Source organism: Chanodichthys erythropterus, chromosome 10 (genome assembly GCF_024489055.1).
Source record: "Chanodichthys erythropterus isolate Z2021 chromosome 10, ASM2448905v1, whole genome shotgun sequence".
NCBI lineage: Eukaryota > Metazoa > Chordata > Actinopteri > Cypriniformes > Xenocyprididae > Chanodichthys > Chanodichthys erythropterus.
The window spans coordinates 46488324-46503085 of record NC_090230.1 but is presented as its reverse complement, the minus strand read 5'-3'; the positions used below and the strand labels follow the sequence as shown (position 1 = coordinate 46503085).

The window sequence follows — 14762 nt, the reverse complement described above, 5'->3', positions numbered from 1 at the left end:
CCTCACTGAGCCATCATACTTCATCAAAAATATCTTAATTTTTGTTCTGAAGATGAATGAAGGTCTTACAGGTGTAGAACGACATGAGGGTGAGTAATTAATGACATTATTGGGTGAACTAACCCTTTAAGGTAACAAATGCAAGTTACTTAAAATAGCCAATGTTTGGGAAAAGGAGATTTTTTTAAGCATGTTCTTTGAATATTTTCTCCTCTTATCTAAAGAAATATTTTTGTAAAATTTTGATTTAATCCGGGTTAAATATCCAATATATAATTTGCTTCGGCATTTTTCAATGCCCATAATATTTCAAATTACAAACAAACTCCATTGTTTTGAGATCAGCTCCTTTAATAGCTTTATAATTAGATGATATCAAACTGCGTGCATCTGGAAAATCTTTGTTTTGGTGAAGTTGAAAAGGCTTTGTTCTGTGGTAAGAGCCTATATTTTGCTTATTTATGTCATTTGTGAATATTTGAAGAGGATCTATTTCAGAAAATGGTGTCATGGTCTTTATTCTGGGCCTCTGGGCATTCCAGACAGCCTGGATGGGCTGAGAGAAGATGCCATGTTTATGGGGGTGCCAGTGACTGTGTGTGTGCATGTGTATGCGTGGGTGATATGTGTTTGTGTGTGCATGAGCGGATGACCGAGTTTGTGTGTGTGTTTGTTTGATGAGGTGTCAGACACCAGCTCCAGGGAAGGTAGTCGAGTGTTGGGGTTTTTTCTTTGGTTCAATGAGAATATGGCCACTGTGTCTCTGTTCCAGTTACTTGATCTCTATGCGGCTGCTAAAGTGATAAAGTGTCTCAAGACATTTAAAAAAGCTCCATGTACTTTCTTTGGTATTTGCTTTCTGATTTCATTCATTGACATAATGCTCTGTAAATGCACATTTGCTTCATTGGCATTCATTCATTGACCCTACATGCAGTGGCATCAATTCACCAAAAGGTATGGTATGGCAAACTCTGATCACGTCATCAAATGTCCCACGTATTTTCTTTCATTCCTAACCCTGTACATGCTGCTGCATCTACACATATTGAAGCCATTTGACAAATTGAAATGCATGAAATTGAAATTCATGCAAAGATATCGTGATAGCAAAAAAACAGCCAAAATGCCGTTGACAACAGCACCAACCTTAAAGCGTTAGTTCACCCAAAAATGAAAATTACTCACCCTCATGTCGTTGCAAACCTGTAAGACCTTTGTTCATCTTCTGAACACAAATTAAGATATTTTAATGAAATCTGAGAGCTCTCTCACCCCTCTATAGACAGCAATTTAATTACCACTTTCAAGGCCCAGAAAGGTAGTAAAGGCATCAAAATATCTTAATATGTGTTCCGAAGATGAACAAAGGTCTGGTTTGGAACGACATGAAGATGAGTAGCTAATGACAGAATTTTTCATTTTTGGGTGAACTAACCCTTTAAAATATGACAAGTGTGTGTCTGGTGCGTCCAAAGATGAATCGCATATAGCTTTGATTATAACCCAGCAATTTAGACAGTTATAGACCATTGTTATCTTTTTAAGAACTTTTTCCAGCACGTCAAAGCTCAAAAGTTTGAATATTATCCAAGTTAAATGTTATTTTTAATGTGATGACCAAAAACATTTTTTGTTCATCCTTCAAAGATCATCCCCATTGGTAAAACAATTGTTACGAAAGGCTGTCTGACAACATCTGTTCTCAGCAGCCTATTGACAGCCATGAAAGCAGTGATGACCAAGCTCTGCCGTTTCACAACTGAATGGCTTTCAATTATTTACTAACGAGCAGTTTGCAGACTGTGCCCAGCCATCTGTTTCTAGTGAGCGTGAGGACACTGTATTGTATTCTGTTGTATTATCTGTCGAATTGTTCATCAGTGAAGTGTGCATAAGAGCTGATCCATAGCTGATGAGGGCTGATCTGACTCCACCCCGGGGATGGATAAAAATGTAACCTAATTTAATCATTAGTTACACTTTGTAGCTTATTTGCAGCATTTGTTGGTGTAAATCTGATATTATTTTCTGTCCTTAATACAGCAGCTTCCCACATAAGCGTGTTTGTGTCATTCCTCTGTGGGCTAATTGTTAACAGTTTAAACCTGTGATTCGTGTAGATTCCAAAACAACCAAAACACCCACAGACATATTTTTCCTGAAACATTGATGTATAAAGCATATAACTTTTCTTTCTTTTTTTTAAAATCCTCACTAAATCCAGATTGTTTTTTTTTTGTTTTTTAATGCTATAAACCCCACTAGAAATTTTACTTTCCCAGAACATTCTCAGAACGTCCCCACTGGTGTTGAGTAACGTTCCCAGTACGTTCAGAGACAGTCACGAATCACGATGTGGAGTTATTTTAGGGTTTGGGGGACGTTAATTGGCGGACCTTCATAGAACATTCAAGATGTTCTCTTAACGTTTAGGGAACCAAATTTTATTTGGAAATGTTCTCAGAATGTCCCTGCTGCCCTTGTCAAAAAATGGATTTGAAAATTAGAGCTTAATTGACAAACAAAAGTGGCTGTTCAAACAAAAACAATTTTTTTCTTAAATGTCTTACAAAAAAGATCTTTACAGGTAATTCCTGGATTAATATTAAGAAACCTTTTCTTTAAAATACAAATCTATTGCAGTAAGTCATTAGCTGACAACAGCACATGCATGAGCTAATGCTGTATCACTGCATCAGCAACTACACAGTTACTGCAGCCTTTAAATAAAGCAACATGCAGCAGAACATCAGTGTTTCTGGATCATCACTGACTGAAGCACAGGCGCTACTCTCCAGCACAATGGTAACCTCACAAAACTCAGATAACATAAACAACATTAAACACTAAAGATGCTGAGATCTAGAGAGATCTGTTACTTATTACAAACCATTTGGACTTTGTTTCTTTCATACAAATCTTCTTAATGAAGGTGTTGATGTTTTATCAAAATTTATAAATGTCACCGTTGTGGAGAAAAAAAAAAAAAAAACTGATCACATGGATTTGGTTGGTCATTGTTGATGATTATATCTTCATACAGTGGTCTTATTCACTGATCTCTGAATATTGTATTTTCTTTCATCTTGTTGTATTCCTATGATAATGCATAAAATCTGTCCTGCTTTGATATTTTGAAAGTTTTTGTCATTATGCAGAAATTATTCAGACAGCATCATGTAGATTCATCAAGGTTCTGCGTATGATCCTCTACAATGGTGATAAAATTTTCAGATAAACAAATCAACTCTGAACAACACAAAACAAGCTACTAAAGTCACAAAAAAGATTTTTGTTTATTGTCACCATTGTTGAGGTCCATACGCTGATTCATGATGTCTGTGTGAGTCTAAAAGACACTGCTCAAAACTGTCAGTATAATGAATTAAAGAAAAAAAAAACCTAACCATTAATTAATGTAAAACTAACACATAATACACTCATAGATTACACTTTAGATTCTGGTGATGATCAGATCACTCCATGATGATTGAATCATCAGTACTAAACAACACAATTCATCTGATCAGCCAGAGAAAATATAATGTTAAAATATCAAGAATCAAGAGCCCATCTAAAGCAAACGCTTACCTCCATAATGGTGACTTTAAACTTTATTATTTTATATAAAACACCCACGTAGAAGGTGACGTTCTCATGACCTTGCGCAACTTTGCCTAAATGTTCTCTAAAAGTGACGAAAATTCTGAAGTTTTACTGAACATTTGGGATATAAAACGTCCTCTTTTAGTAGTGAAAGTGCTGCAGTTCAAGGTTCCTTATATGACTTTAGGGGGACATTCCAATTTGGTTAATTTATGGTCACATAAGAACGTTACAGGACATTTGGGAAGTTAACAGAACGTCCTATAGTAATAGTCCCTTAAACATTCCCATAACGTCCTGAATGTTCCCTGAAGGTCCACCAAATAATGTCCCCCAAACCTTAAAAGAACTCCACATTGTGGCCGTCTCTGAACGCTCTGGGACGTTACTAGACAAAGTCGTTAATACCAGTGGACGTTCTGAGAATGTTCTGGGAATGTAACATTTCTAGCAGGGTAATGTCACCTTGTAACGTTCCCAGAACGTTCAAAGATGGTCATGATGTGAAGTTCTTTTAAGGTTTGGGGAATGTTATTTGGTGGACCTTCAGGGAACATTCAGGATGTTCTGGGAATGTTTAAGGGACTATTACTTTAGGACGTTCTGATAACTTCCCAAATGTCATCTTTGTAACATTATGGTTTTGACCATAAAATAACCAAATTGGAACGCTCCCGTAAAGTCATATATGGAAACTTGAACTGCAGCACTTTCATTACCAAAAGAGGAAGTTTTAGGAACGTCCTGAATGTTCTGTAAAGGTTCGGAATTTTCATCGCCTTTTGAGAACTTTTAGGGAATGTTGCGCAAGGTCCTGAAAACATTGCCTACTACGTGGGAAAATTCTCTTTTAGTTCTCTCATACTTAAGTTGTGACACAAGAAATGTTGGTAACACTTCGGTATGGGGAACAATTATCTTTTAAATATATTATATTATATTTTAACTAGTTGCTTATTATCTTGTATGTTGGCTGTTTATTAGTAGTTATAAAGCACATAATAATAGCTTATTCTACATGACCATATTCTATATCTCTAAATCCTACCCAATACCTGAACTTAACCACTACAACAACCACCTTACTACCTATTAATAAGCAGTACATTAGGTTTATTGAGTCATAGTTACTTGTGAATATGTATTCCCCATACTAAAGTGTTACTGAAATGTCCTATTTGTTGATTAATATTAACATCAAATGCATAAAACAAACATTCAATAAATCACCCCAGCATCATTTTGCAGTATGTACAAGATGCTTCAATGTGCTGTAAATACTGTCAGACTTCTTTGAAAATACTGTGGCGCCTTTGCTTTGGCATTTTTTGTTGTCTTTGTAAGTTTTCCTGCAGCAGCAGTGGGCAGAGGGAGGCTGACCCGCTGGGGTCAGTGTGTGGGTTTTCTGAGCTGTTCAGCTCTTTTCCATGAGATGATTCAAGCTTCTGCTTATATGCTCCTCTATGCTTTCACTCCCATTGCTTTTGCCTCCAAGGACAAGTTATGAAAGCCTCTCCTTACCTACCATGAGAACAAAACTGATACCTCCTACACACTGCTGAGTTGTGTAACATTTAGCGCTGTGAGTTTAGGAAGTGTTAGAGAACATATAGATGGAGAGGACAGTGAAAAGTATGGTTTATTTTTTGTGTTTGTATGAATGAGGAGGAAGGAAATGGATAGACTCATCTCTTGCCATCCAAAGATCCCTTTGATGCATAATAGTGAAGCCTTGGAGCATATACGTCTCATGGAGAGGTTTATTATGCCCGCCAGAGTGTGTGACAGTACTGTCAGTATGAAATACTGGCCGGCTGTGTCCTCAAGACCTAATTCATAGTATAACCTGGTCATAACAACTGTGCTTTGGCTGTTATGTGGGTCAGTTTGGACTGGGAGGCTCCCTGACTGTGTCTCAAGGGAGTTTGTTCTATAAAAAAGCCATTTATTACTCACTTGTCTTTTGCACACTTTTCAGTGATGGTTGGGCCGACCGCTATGACGTCACTGATGGCTTCCAAAGGGAGGCAGCAGGGGGAATCACTATCAAGCTGCAGTCTGCTTATGTCACATGGTTTGATGATTACTACCTGAACCTACAGCCGGACACAAACCTCCGGAACCCCTGGTTCCCTGAGTTCTGGCAGCACCGCTTCCAGTGCCGGCTGAAGGGTCATCCTCAAGAGAGTGCCAAATACAACAGGACCTGCACCAGTGAGTGGAAAATGATCTCTGACCATGACAGATACACAGCTTACATGATCTGAAGACATTTTATCTCTGTCTTTCCATCAGTTCATCCATCCATACTTCCTTCCATCTGTCTGTCAATCAATCCATCCATTCATTTGTTCATCCATCTGTCCATCTATCCATCCCTCCATCCAACCGACCATATACTGTATACATCCATATATATATATATATATATATATATATATATATATATATATATATATATATATATATATATATATATATATATATATATATATATATATATATGTGTGTGTGTGTGTGTATATATATATATATATAATGTATATATATGTGTGTGTCTATCCATCCACCTTCCATCTGTCTGCCTCTTCATAATTCCATCCATCTGTCCATTCATCCCTCCATCCACCCACCCAACCAACCAACCACCCATCTTTCATTCCATCTATTCATTCAATTCATTCATATATTCATCCATCCATCCATCCAGTCATCTGTCCATCCATCCGTCCATCTGATCGCCCATCCATCCATCCATCCATCCATCCATAAATCCATCCATCCATCCAAGTTGTTCATCCATCCACCAATCCATCTTTCATTCCATCTATTCAACTGTTTATCATTTATTCATCCATCCATCTATACATCCATTCATCCATCCATCCATCCATCCATCCATCCAAGTTGTCCATACATCAATCCACCCATCCATCTTTCATTCCATCTATTCAACTATTCATCATTTATTCATCAATCCATCTATACATCCATTCATCCATCCATATATCCGTCCGTCTGGCTACCCATACATCCATCCATAATCCATCCAAGTTGTCCATACATCAATCCACCCATCCATCTTTCATTCCATCTATTCAACTATTCATCATTTATTCATCCATCCATCTATCTATACATCCATCCATCCACCCACCCATCTATAAGTTAGTATTTTATTCAATCAGTTCATTCAGCTATTCATCATCCATCCAGTTGTCCATTATTCATCAATCCAGTTGTCCATCCATCCATCCATGCATCTTTCATTCCATCTATTCATTCAATTCATCCAGTCGTCCATCCATCCACCCACACATCTTTCTTTCCATCTATTCATTCAAATATTCACTATCCATTCATCCATACATACATACGTCCGTCCATCCATCCACCCATCCATTTTTCATTCCATCTATTCAACTATTCAATATTCATTCATCTATCCATCTATCTATACATCCATCCATCCATCCATCCACCCATCTATAAATTAGTATTTTATTCAATCAATTCATTCAGCTATTCATCATCCATCCATCCATCCAGTCGTCCATCCTTCCATCCATCCATCCAGTCGTCCATCCATCCACCCACCCATCTTTCATTCCATCTATTCATTCATCCATCCATCACTGCATGAAAAGAGCTGTATCCGTACTAGGAAACTCCTGTATACACCACTGATTTTCGGACGTATCTACTAGTTCCACTGAGGGTATACATCGAATTCCACCAAGTTAGGATACTTCCGTAATGATACCAATTCGGATGTATCCTGGTGAAGGGATATTACTGTGGTACATACAGCCATTTGTTGCCATGGCAAGTAATCCACTCAAGAATTTTGTCAGGAGATATTTTCACACCTCAAGAGCCCTTTGCACTTCACACCTTGACACACCTCTGCTGTCCCTATTGGTGTTTTTTCTCGACTTTGATTGGTTGTTTTAAACAAAAACCCACCCAAAACCCTGAAAACTATTGGGACAGTACCCTGTCAATTTCCTGATACTAGTATTTGATTGGTCACGGTTTTAATTTAGCCCAACCCAAGCCCTCATAGCATAGTGACTTGATTGGTTTTGGCCAGCTATGTTAATAAACCTTAACCACCCCACCCCACCCACTATACAACCCAACCCCCTCAAAATGGAAAACAGAATGGATTAAGAATTTCTTTTAATTAAAATTAAACCAAACACTTAAAGCATTAAATATATAAAGAAAACTATATAGGAACTGTACAGGGGAAAGTACTTTTATAAAATTTAACCAAACACAAGCAATATTATAACAGTTACAGAATATAAAACTAAATAAATTTAACTTAATATGTACACAAAGCAAAGTACTTTTATAAAATTTAACCAAACACAGCAAACACAAAGAATATTATAACAGTTACAGAATATAAAACTAAATAAATGTAACTTAATATGTACACACAGCAAAGTATTTAAAATTTAACCAAACACAGCAAACACAAAGAATATAAAAAAAATATAAGTTGCAGAATATGAAACTAAATAAATCTAACCTAATAAGTATACAGAGTAAGAATAAGACACTTGTATACACTCAGGGTCTGCATCTGCAAAAGTTGTTCTCAGTTCCTCTAGCAGATAAGTCATGACTGCTTGGTTACGAGGAGCTTATTCTGTGTGGAAAGAGAGTAGTGTGTCATTAATTACATTTGAAAGAAATACGTAAAACCCCATAAACAACATGGCCCACAAAGGCCAAATAAACATAGCAGAAAAACAGCAGTCTTACCCAGTTTGTAGATCATATTTATGTGGGTTGTTTTCCGAATTGTGGAGGCACCTTACAGCTTCCTGTAACATTGAATGAAAAACGCTTTAATACATGCACACATACATTGGCTGGAAACAAAGAGTTTTCAAACGATGTCATGTACATACGCGACAAACTTTTAAAAGGCCGGAAAACTACAACAACGAAAGGGTCAAAAATAATTTAGTCAAGGCGATGTATAATTTAACCGTTACTACTATATTGTCCGCTAAAATAAAACTCAACTTACTTACCGCAATGCCCACGTTATGTGCCCTCTTTACTCTTTTTATGGAATGGCTCTTCCTGCGGTCTTTGTTCTTACTGTGGTCTTTGCTCGTCAAACTTTCGCTCAAGAGCACCAAGACACTGGATAGCATCTTCGAGAAGAGCAGTGTTTGCAGCTTGCAAGTTTGTTGTAAAATGAAAAGTTTGCTCTAGTATAGGCACACAATGGCTAACCCCCTCCCAGACCTGGCTATGAAAACAAAGCCAGCACCTCCTGCTAGTCATTAACATATGAAAACCCTTCACACCTCACAGCCACCACTCCTCGCAGCTAGCTGGGAGAATTCCTAGGAAACTTACACCGATTCCTGTATACATCCACATACATCAGGTTTCTGGAAGTTTTACAGAGTTTACATTCGCATATTACCTTTCCAAGCAGTCTGCCTCATACATTTGGGAAACTTCAAGTTTAGCAGGGATTTCCCATCCCATATTTGTCCGGATACAGCTCTTTTCATGCAGTGCATGATCCTTCATCTATCGTTCATCCACCCATCCATCCATCCATCCATCCAGTCGTCCATCCATCCACCCATCTTTCATTCCATCTATTAATTCATCCATGATCCTTCATCTATCGTTCATCCATCCATCCAACTATGTAGCAGTCTTTCATTCCATCTGTTCATTCAGCTATTCATTATCTATCTATCCATCCATGTCCTTTCACTACTTCATCTATTCATCCATCCGTCCATTTATCCATCTATCCGTCTAATAACGAACCTTCGAAATGAACAACATAATATCAGTATATGCTGAGAAAAGCCCCCAAATAAAGACAGACATTACTGTGGCAGATGAAAGCACTGAATAGATATTAATATAAAAAGTAATGGTGAATTTAGAACTCAATATATTGTTTGTTTTCACTACGGCATTTCATAGAGAAAGAGTCGCTCCGACACCAGTATGCTCAGGACACAAAGATGGGCTTTGTGATCAATGCCATCTACTCTATGGCTTACGGCCTGCATGCCATGCAGAAGTCTCTGTGCCCCGGCTATGCAGGCCTCTGTGAAGCCATGCGGCCGATTGATGGAGGTAAACTCTTAGAATTTCTCATGAGGACAAACTTCAGCGGTGTCTCGGGAGAAGTGGTGCTGTTTGATGAGAACGGAGACTCCCCAGGGAGGTAGGAATCTTTCATATTCTGCTCCATTCATAAGTAAGAATGTGCTTCTAAACTCCTTTCAAATAGAATGAAAACAATCTCTCGTTGATGTCATTGTGAAGTGAAGTCGTTTTCAAAAATATCTTACTTCAGACTGAATGGCTATATAGGGAAACCATGTTGATGATTTTAAGAATGACTCTGTTTTCACACCCATTACATTGCTTTTACATGTGCTTTTCTAGGTATGAGATCATGAACTTTAAACAGATGAGCGAGGAGGACTATAGCTACATTCACGTGGGCAGCTGGGACAACAGTGGGCTGAAGATGGATGACGAGGAGATTTGGGCCAACAGCAGTGCCATCATCAGATCAGTGTGCAGTGATCCCTGTGAAAAAGCTCAGATAAAGGTGAAAAAAGCAGTGAAGGAATATTTTGAAGTCAGTGTATTTTTTTAAAAATTTGTTTTGTTTAAAGGCATAATATGTAGTTTTTCGCCGCTAGAGGTCGCTTATTCAAAACAAAGGCGTAGCTTGATGACGCCTTGATTTTGTGTAATCATGGGTGGTGTGATCTCTACAGCTGGTGTAAAAGAATCCGACAGGGCTCGGTCAGAAATCATTATGTCGCAGACGGCCGCTTCAGCTTCTTCCGGTCATGAGTATGTGGGGTAACGCAGTGTTGTTCTATCATTAAGGGTGTAACGATACGCTCAGGTCACGATACGGTACGTATCTCGATACGGAGTTCACGATACGTATCACGATATTTTGAACAAAAAACTGAAATTCAAACAAGATTTATTAAAAAAACATTAACAAATTTCAATAATTTTCCTTGTTGTACATACAAGATCACATTTCAATAAAATAAATAAATATAACATTTTAATAAAAACCTTCTGTATTCAAATTAACAGTTGAATAGGGCTGTCTGTCACTGAAAAAAAAATGTTAAATTTAACATGAACTTAGAATTATGAATAGGAGCCGTTCACATATCGCGTCTAAAACGCGTGGAAGGCGCGGCCGCACCGCTTCTCCTTCTTTCCAAAGCGCTTGCGCTCCCATGGCGTCGGTCGTTGCTATGCAACCATGAACTGAGCTCTCCAAGAGGATCAGGATGTTTCTGCAAAGGATAAATGATTTCTAGCCCTTGCATTCGTTTTACTATGAGATATATTGATGGAGATAAGATATAAAAACCACCATGTACAGCTATGATCAGCTGTTCGGCTGAGCTTTTGATGTTTTGTTACGGAAAGGCCATAGCTGATCGGTTTATTCTTGTCACACGACCTGCGGTGCGCTTGCGGCATTCTGAGAAGTTGAGAATTGCATGCGCGTCGATCCCATTATGAACGCGCCTGCCGCGCGGCTACATTTGAAAATAATAACTGACTTGCACGCGGAAAAGACGCAATATGTGAACGGCCCCACAGAACTTCTTAAAGCAAAGCATCGCAAGCGTCTTTTGCTTTTCTGTGAGCACAGCTGTTGCTGTGCACTGCGGTGAAAGAAAGCCACGACTTTTCTCACGCGACCATGCAAGAGACTGACATGAGAAACGTTTAAACCTGCTTGCAAGATTCAACGTGTGCCCGAAACACTTACTGAACTAGAGAGCTGATTGAGACACACCATCTACGATAAATTGTTACACCCCTAATACTTATAACGTAGTAATTTAAAAATGTGGTAGCATTGGATCTGGACAGGAAGGATAACTCTGGGAGTTGGAAGGGGTGTGTCGCGATTCTGCCTTCTCACATCGCGATACAGGTTCGTGGACCTGCGTATCGCGATTTCGGTTTCATAACGCATATCGTTACAGCCCTATCTATCATATTAGATACATTTGTGTGTTGAAAGTTGTTATAATGCTACTCTGTGTGTTCTCGGCGGCTACTATGAGACACTTGTTGCACACAAGCTAGATCGATATTAGGCATGGTAAAACATGTTACTCGCAGTACATCAAGAAAACAAGATTTAAACAATGACTTACTGTGTTGAGCTATGATTAGATTTCTCTTGATTAATGTATCAAAACAGTTGCTCACCTGTCTGAAAGAACACATAATATATTAAAGCACCTTCTGTGTTTCCATGGTTTCTACAAAATAAAACCGGAAATCGAGAGTAACGTGGGTATGATGTCATTGATAGGTGACGCATGGACACAGTCCGTGTCCTGGTTAAATTTGCTTATTTCTTATTTGCTTATTTTTAGAAATTCTTGGAAACATTTGGGATAATGTAAGTACAGTACAAAAGGTCAACAAAATATATAACATTGTTCTAGTGTTTTTTGGATATTTTAATCCAAAAATCTAATATATCGTGCCTTTAAGAGTACATGCTTATTTGTTATACACTACCATACAAAAGTTTGAATTCTTTAAGATTTTTTTTTTCATGTTTTTGAAAGAAGTCGCTTATGCTCACCAAAGCTGCATTTATTAAATCAAACATGCAGTAAATCAGTAATATTGTGAAATATTATTAAAACTTCAGATAACTGTTTTCTATTTTAATGTTTTAAAATGTAATTTATTCCTGTAATGGCAAAGCTGAATTTTCAGCAGCCATTACTTCGTCTTCAGAAATTATTCTAATATGCTGATTTGGTGCTCAAGAAACATTTCTTATTACTATCATTGTTGAAAACATTATTATTTCCACAATATTTTTGTGAAAATCATATGTTCTTTGGTAAATAGAAAGTTTGAAAGAACAGCATTTATTTTTCAAATAGAAATCTTTAGTAACATTATGAATGTCTTTACTGACACTTTTGATCAATATAATGCATCCTTGCTGAATAAAAGTAAAAAAAAAGTAATATTCACCATCCAACTTTTGAATGGTGTTGTATGTATTTTAAATATGTATATAGTATAAATTAATATAAATAAGATGTGTGTGTGTGTATATATATATATATATATATATATATATATATATATATATATATATATATATATAAAGATGTAAATAGTTGTAAATATTAAGATGTATATTGTATATAGTTGAAATATTCAAATGTAATATAGCTTAAAATCTTAAATTTTAACCTGATATCTCAAACCATGTGGTTTAATAGGAAGGGTGTTTTCTAGTTTTCTAAGCAATCAGACTTACAAATTCGATCGTTAGAGTCAGACATACAAACTTTAGTGCAAAAAAATCCGTCCTATAATTGAAAATTTCACCGAGCAGATAATACATGTGTGGAAAAAATCTCATTCACTTATATTGATACATGAGCCTGAGCCATATTTAGGGAGGAGATACATGGCAACCTCTCAAAACACCTTAATAACCACATTGCAATGCTCTAAAACCACTTACAACACCTTATCAGCGGCAAAGAAGTGCACTGCAACCATCTACAACAATTTAGCATTGTGGTGGTGGCTTTGAGAGCAAGCATTTTCTTCACAAAAATCTTTAACTTTGTCTTGACCAGTCTGTTCTGACCACCTCAGGTTATCCGTAAAGGTGAGGTGAGCTGCTGCTGGACCTGCACTCCGTGTAAAGAAAACGAGTTTGTGTTTGATGAATACACCTGCCGAGCATGTGAGCTTGGATCCTGGCCGACAGATGACCTCACAGGTGATTCTACATCCACTTTGAGAGCAAAATGTTCTTCTTGTATTTCATCTAGAAGTCACAACCATCTTTAACCCATGATTCTAAAACTCTTAGACCAGCCACATAAGCTTCTCATCTTGTACAACAGTGAGTGATAGAAGTATCTGGGTCACTGAATAACATAGGAGACCCATTTATCTCTTAGAGCGTTATTTGAGAATCTGGACCATGGCAACTTAATGCCAAAAACAGAGATTTGGACTTGGCGGGGGTCCCCATCAGAATGTTCCAGAATTGCTGTCAAGCGTAAGCCCTGAAGCAGCAGTCTCTCAGCATGTAGTACATTACTGAGAGCCGAGGCCGCTCTGCTATTCATGCGAGAGCCTGAGTGCCAATTTTCGACATTTAGTAGCAGTTGATTTTCAGGTTGACTACCTGTGATTTTGTATTTTTCAATTTTATACCATTTTTTTTTTTTTATCTTCAATATAGTTTATGCACTGCACAAAGACTCTGTAGCAACGATGGTGCATATGTAAATATATAAATATGATAAATCAAAATGTTCAATGTGTTGGCCATAGTCCCACTTAAAATAACCAATCACCTTTTTAAGCTCAAATCTTTTTAAGCTCAAAAAAATTTAAAGCTTGAGACTTTCATTCATCTTCGGAACACAAATGAAGATATTTTTGATGAAATCTGACAGCTTTCTGACCCTTCATAGACAGCTACGCAACGATCACTTTGACGCTTCAAAAAGTTCACAAAGAGATCGTAAAACTAATCCCTATGAATTGAGCGGTTTAGTCCAAAATTTCTGAAGAGACGACTGCTTTATATGATGAACATTTTAAATATAGGCTTTTATTCACACAAACATTCATCAACTCACACATCAGTTGTGATTAACGGAAGCTCAAGCATGTTTGCTTGACATTTGAAAACCAATTCATTCTCGTGTGTTATGCAGTACGTTTGAGCTTCCGGAAAAACCAGTGAGTTTGTTTTCGTGTTTGTTCTCGCTCATCAAAAAGATCTTCATTTATGTTCCAAAGATGAACAAAAGTTTTATGGGTTTGGAACAACATAAGTAATGAAACTTTACTGTAAAGTGTTACTGTGTTAGTGCATGTGCTTTAACTGGACCAGTCTGAAAAAAACAATACTGTTTTTAGTCTAATTTAAGTTTAAGAAGCACAATTTCTGATGAAATTGGTGTCATATTTTATTCCTGATTTGAAACATTATTAAAGTGTACCTTCGACAAACATTTACAGAGATTCTGAAGCATGAATAGCTGCCCGGGGGCAATACAAATATGGCTGGATTTCATTGACTTGCCCTAAAG

General features: G+C 37.3%; 1 protein-coding gene across 1 annotated transcript in view; it reads left to right on the top strand.

Moving 5' to 3' along the window:
• Positions 1-14762, top strand: part of grm5a (glutamate receptor, metabotropic 5a) — a 36993-nt gene that overhangs the window by 16856 nt on the left and 5375 nt on the right. Inside the window, exons 4-7 of the mRNA XM_067397946.1 lie at positions 5588-5823; positions 9586-9832; positions 10057-10225; positions 13306-13432. Coding sequence (XP_067254047.1) covers positions 5588-5823; positions 9586-9832; positions 10057-10225; positions 13306-13432 — 779 coding nt within the window. The remainder of the gene's footprint in view (positions 1-5587; positions 5824-9585; positions 9833-10056; positions 10226-13305; positions 13433-14762) is intronic.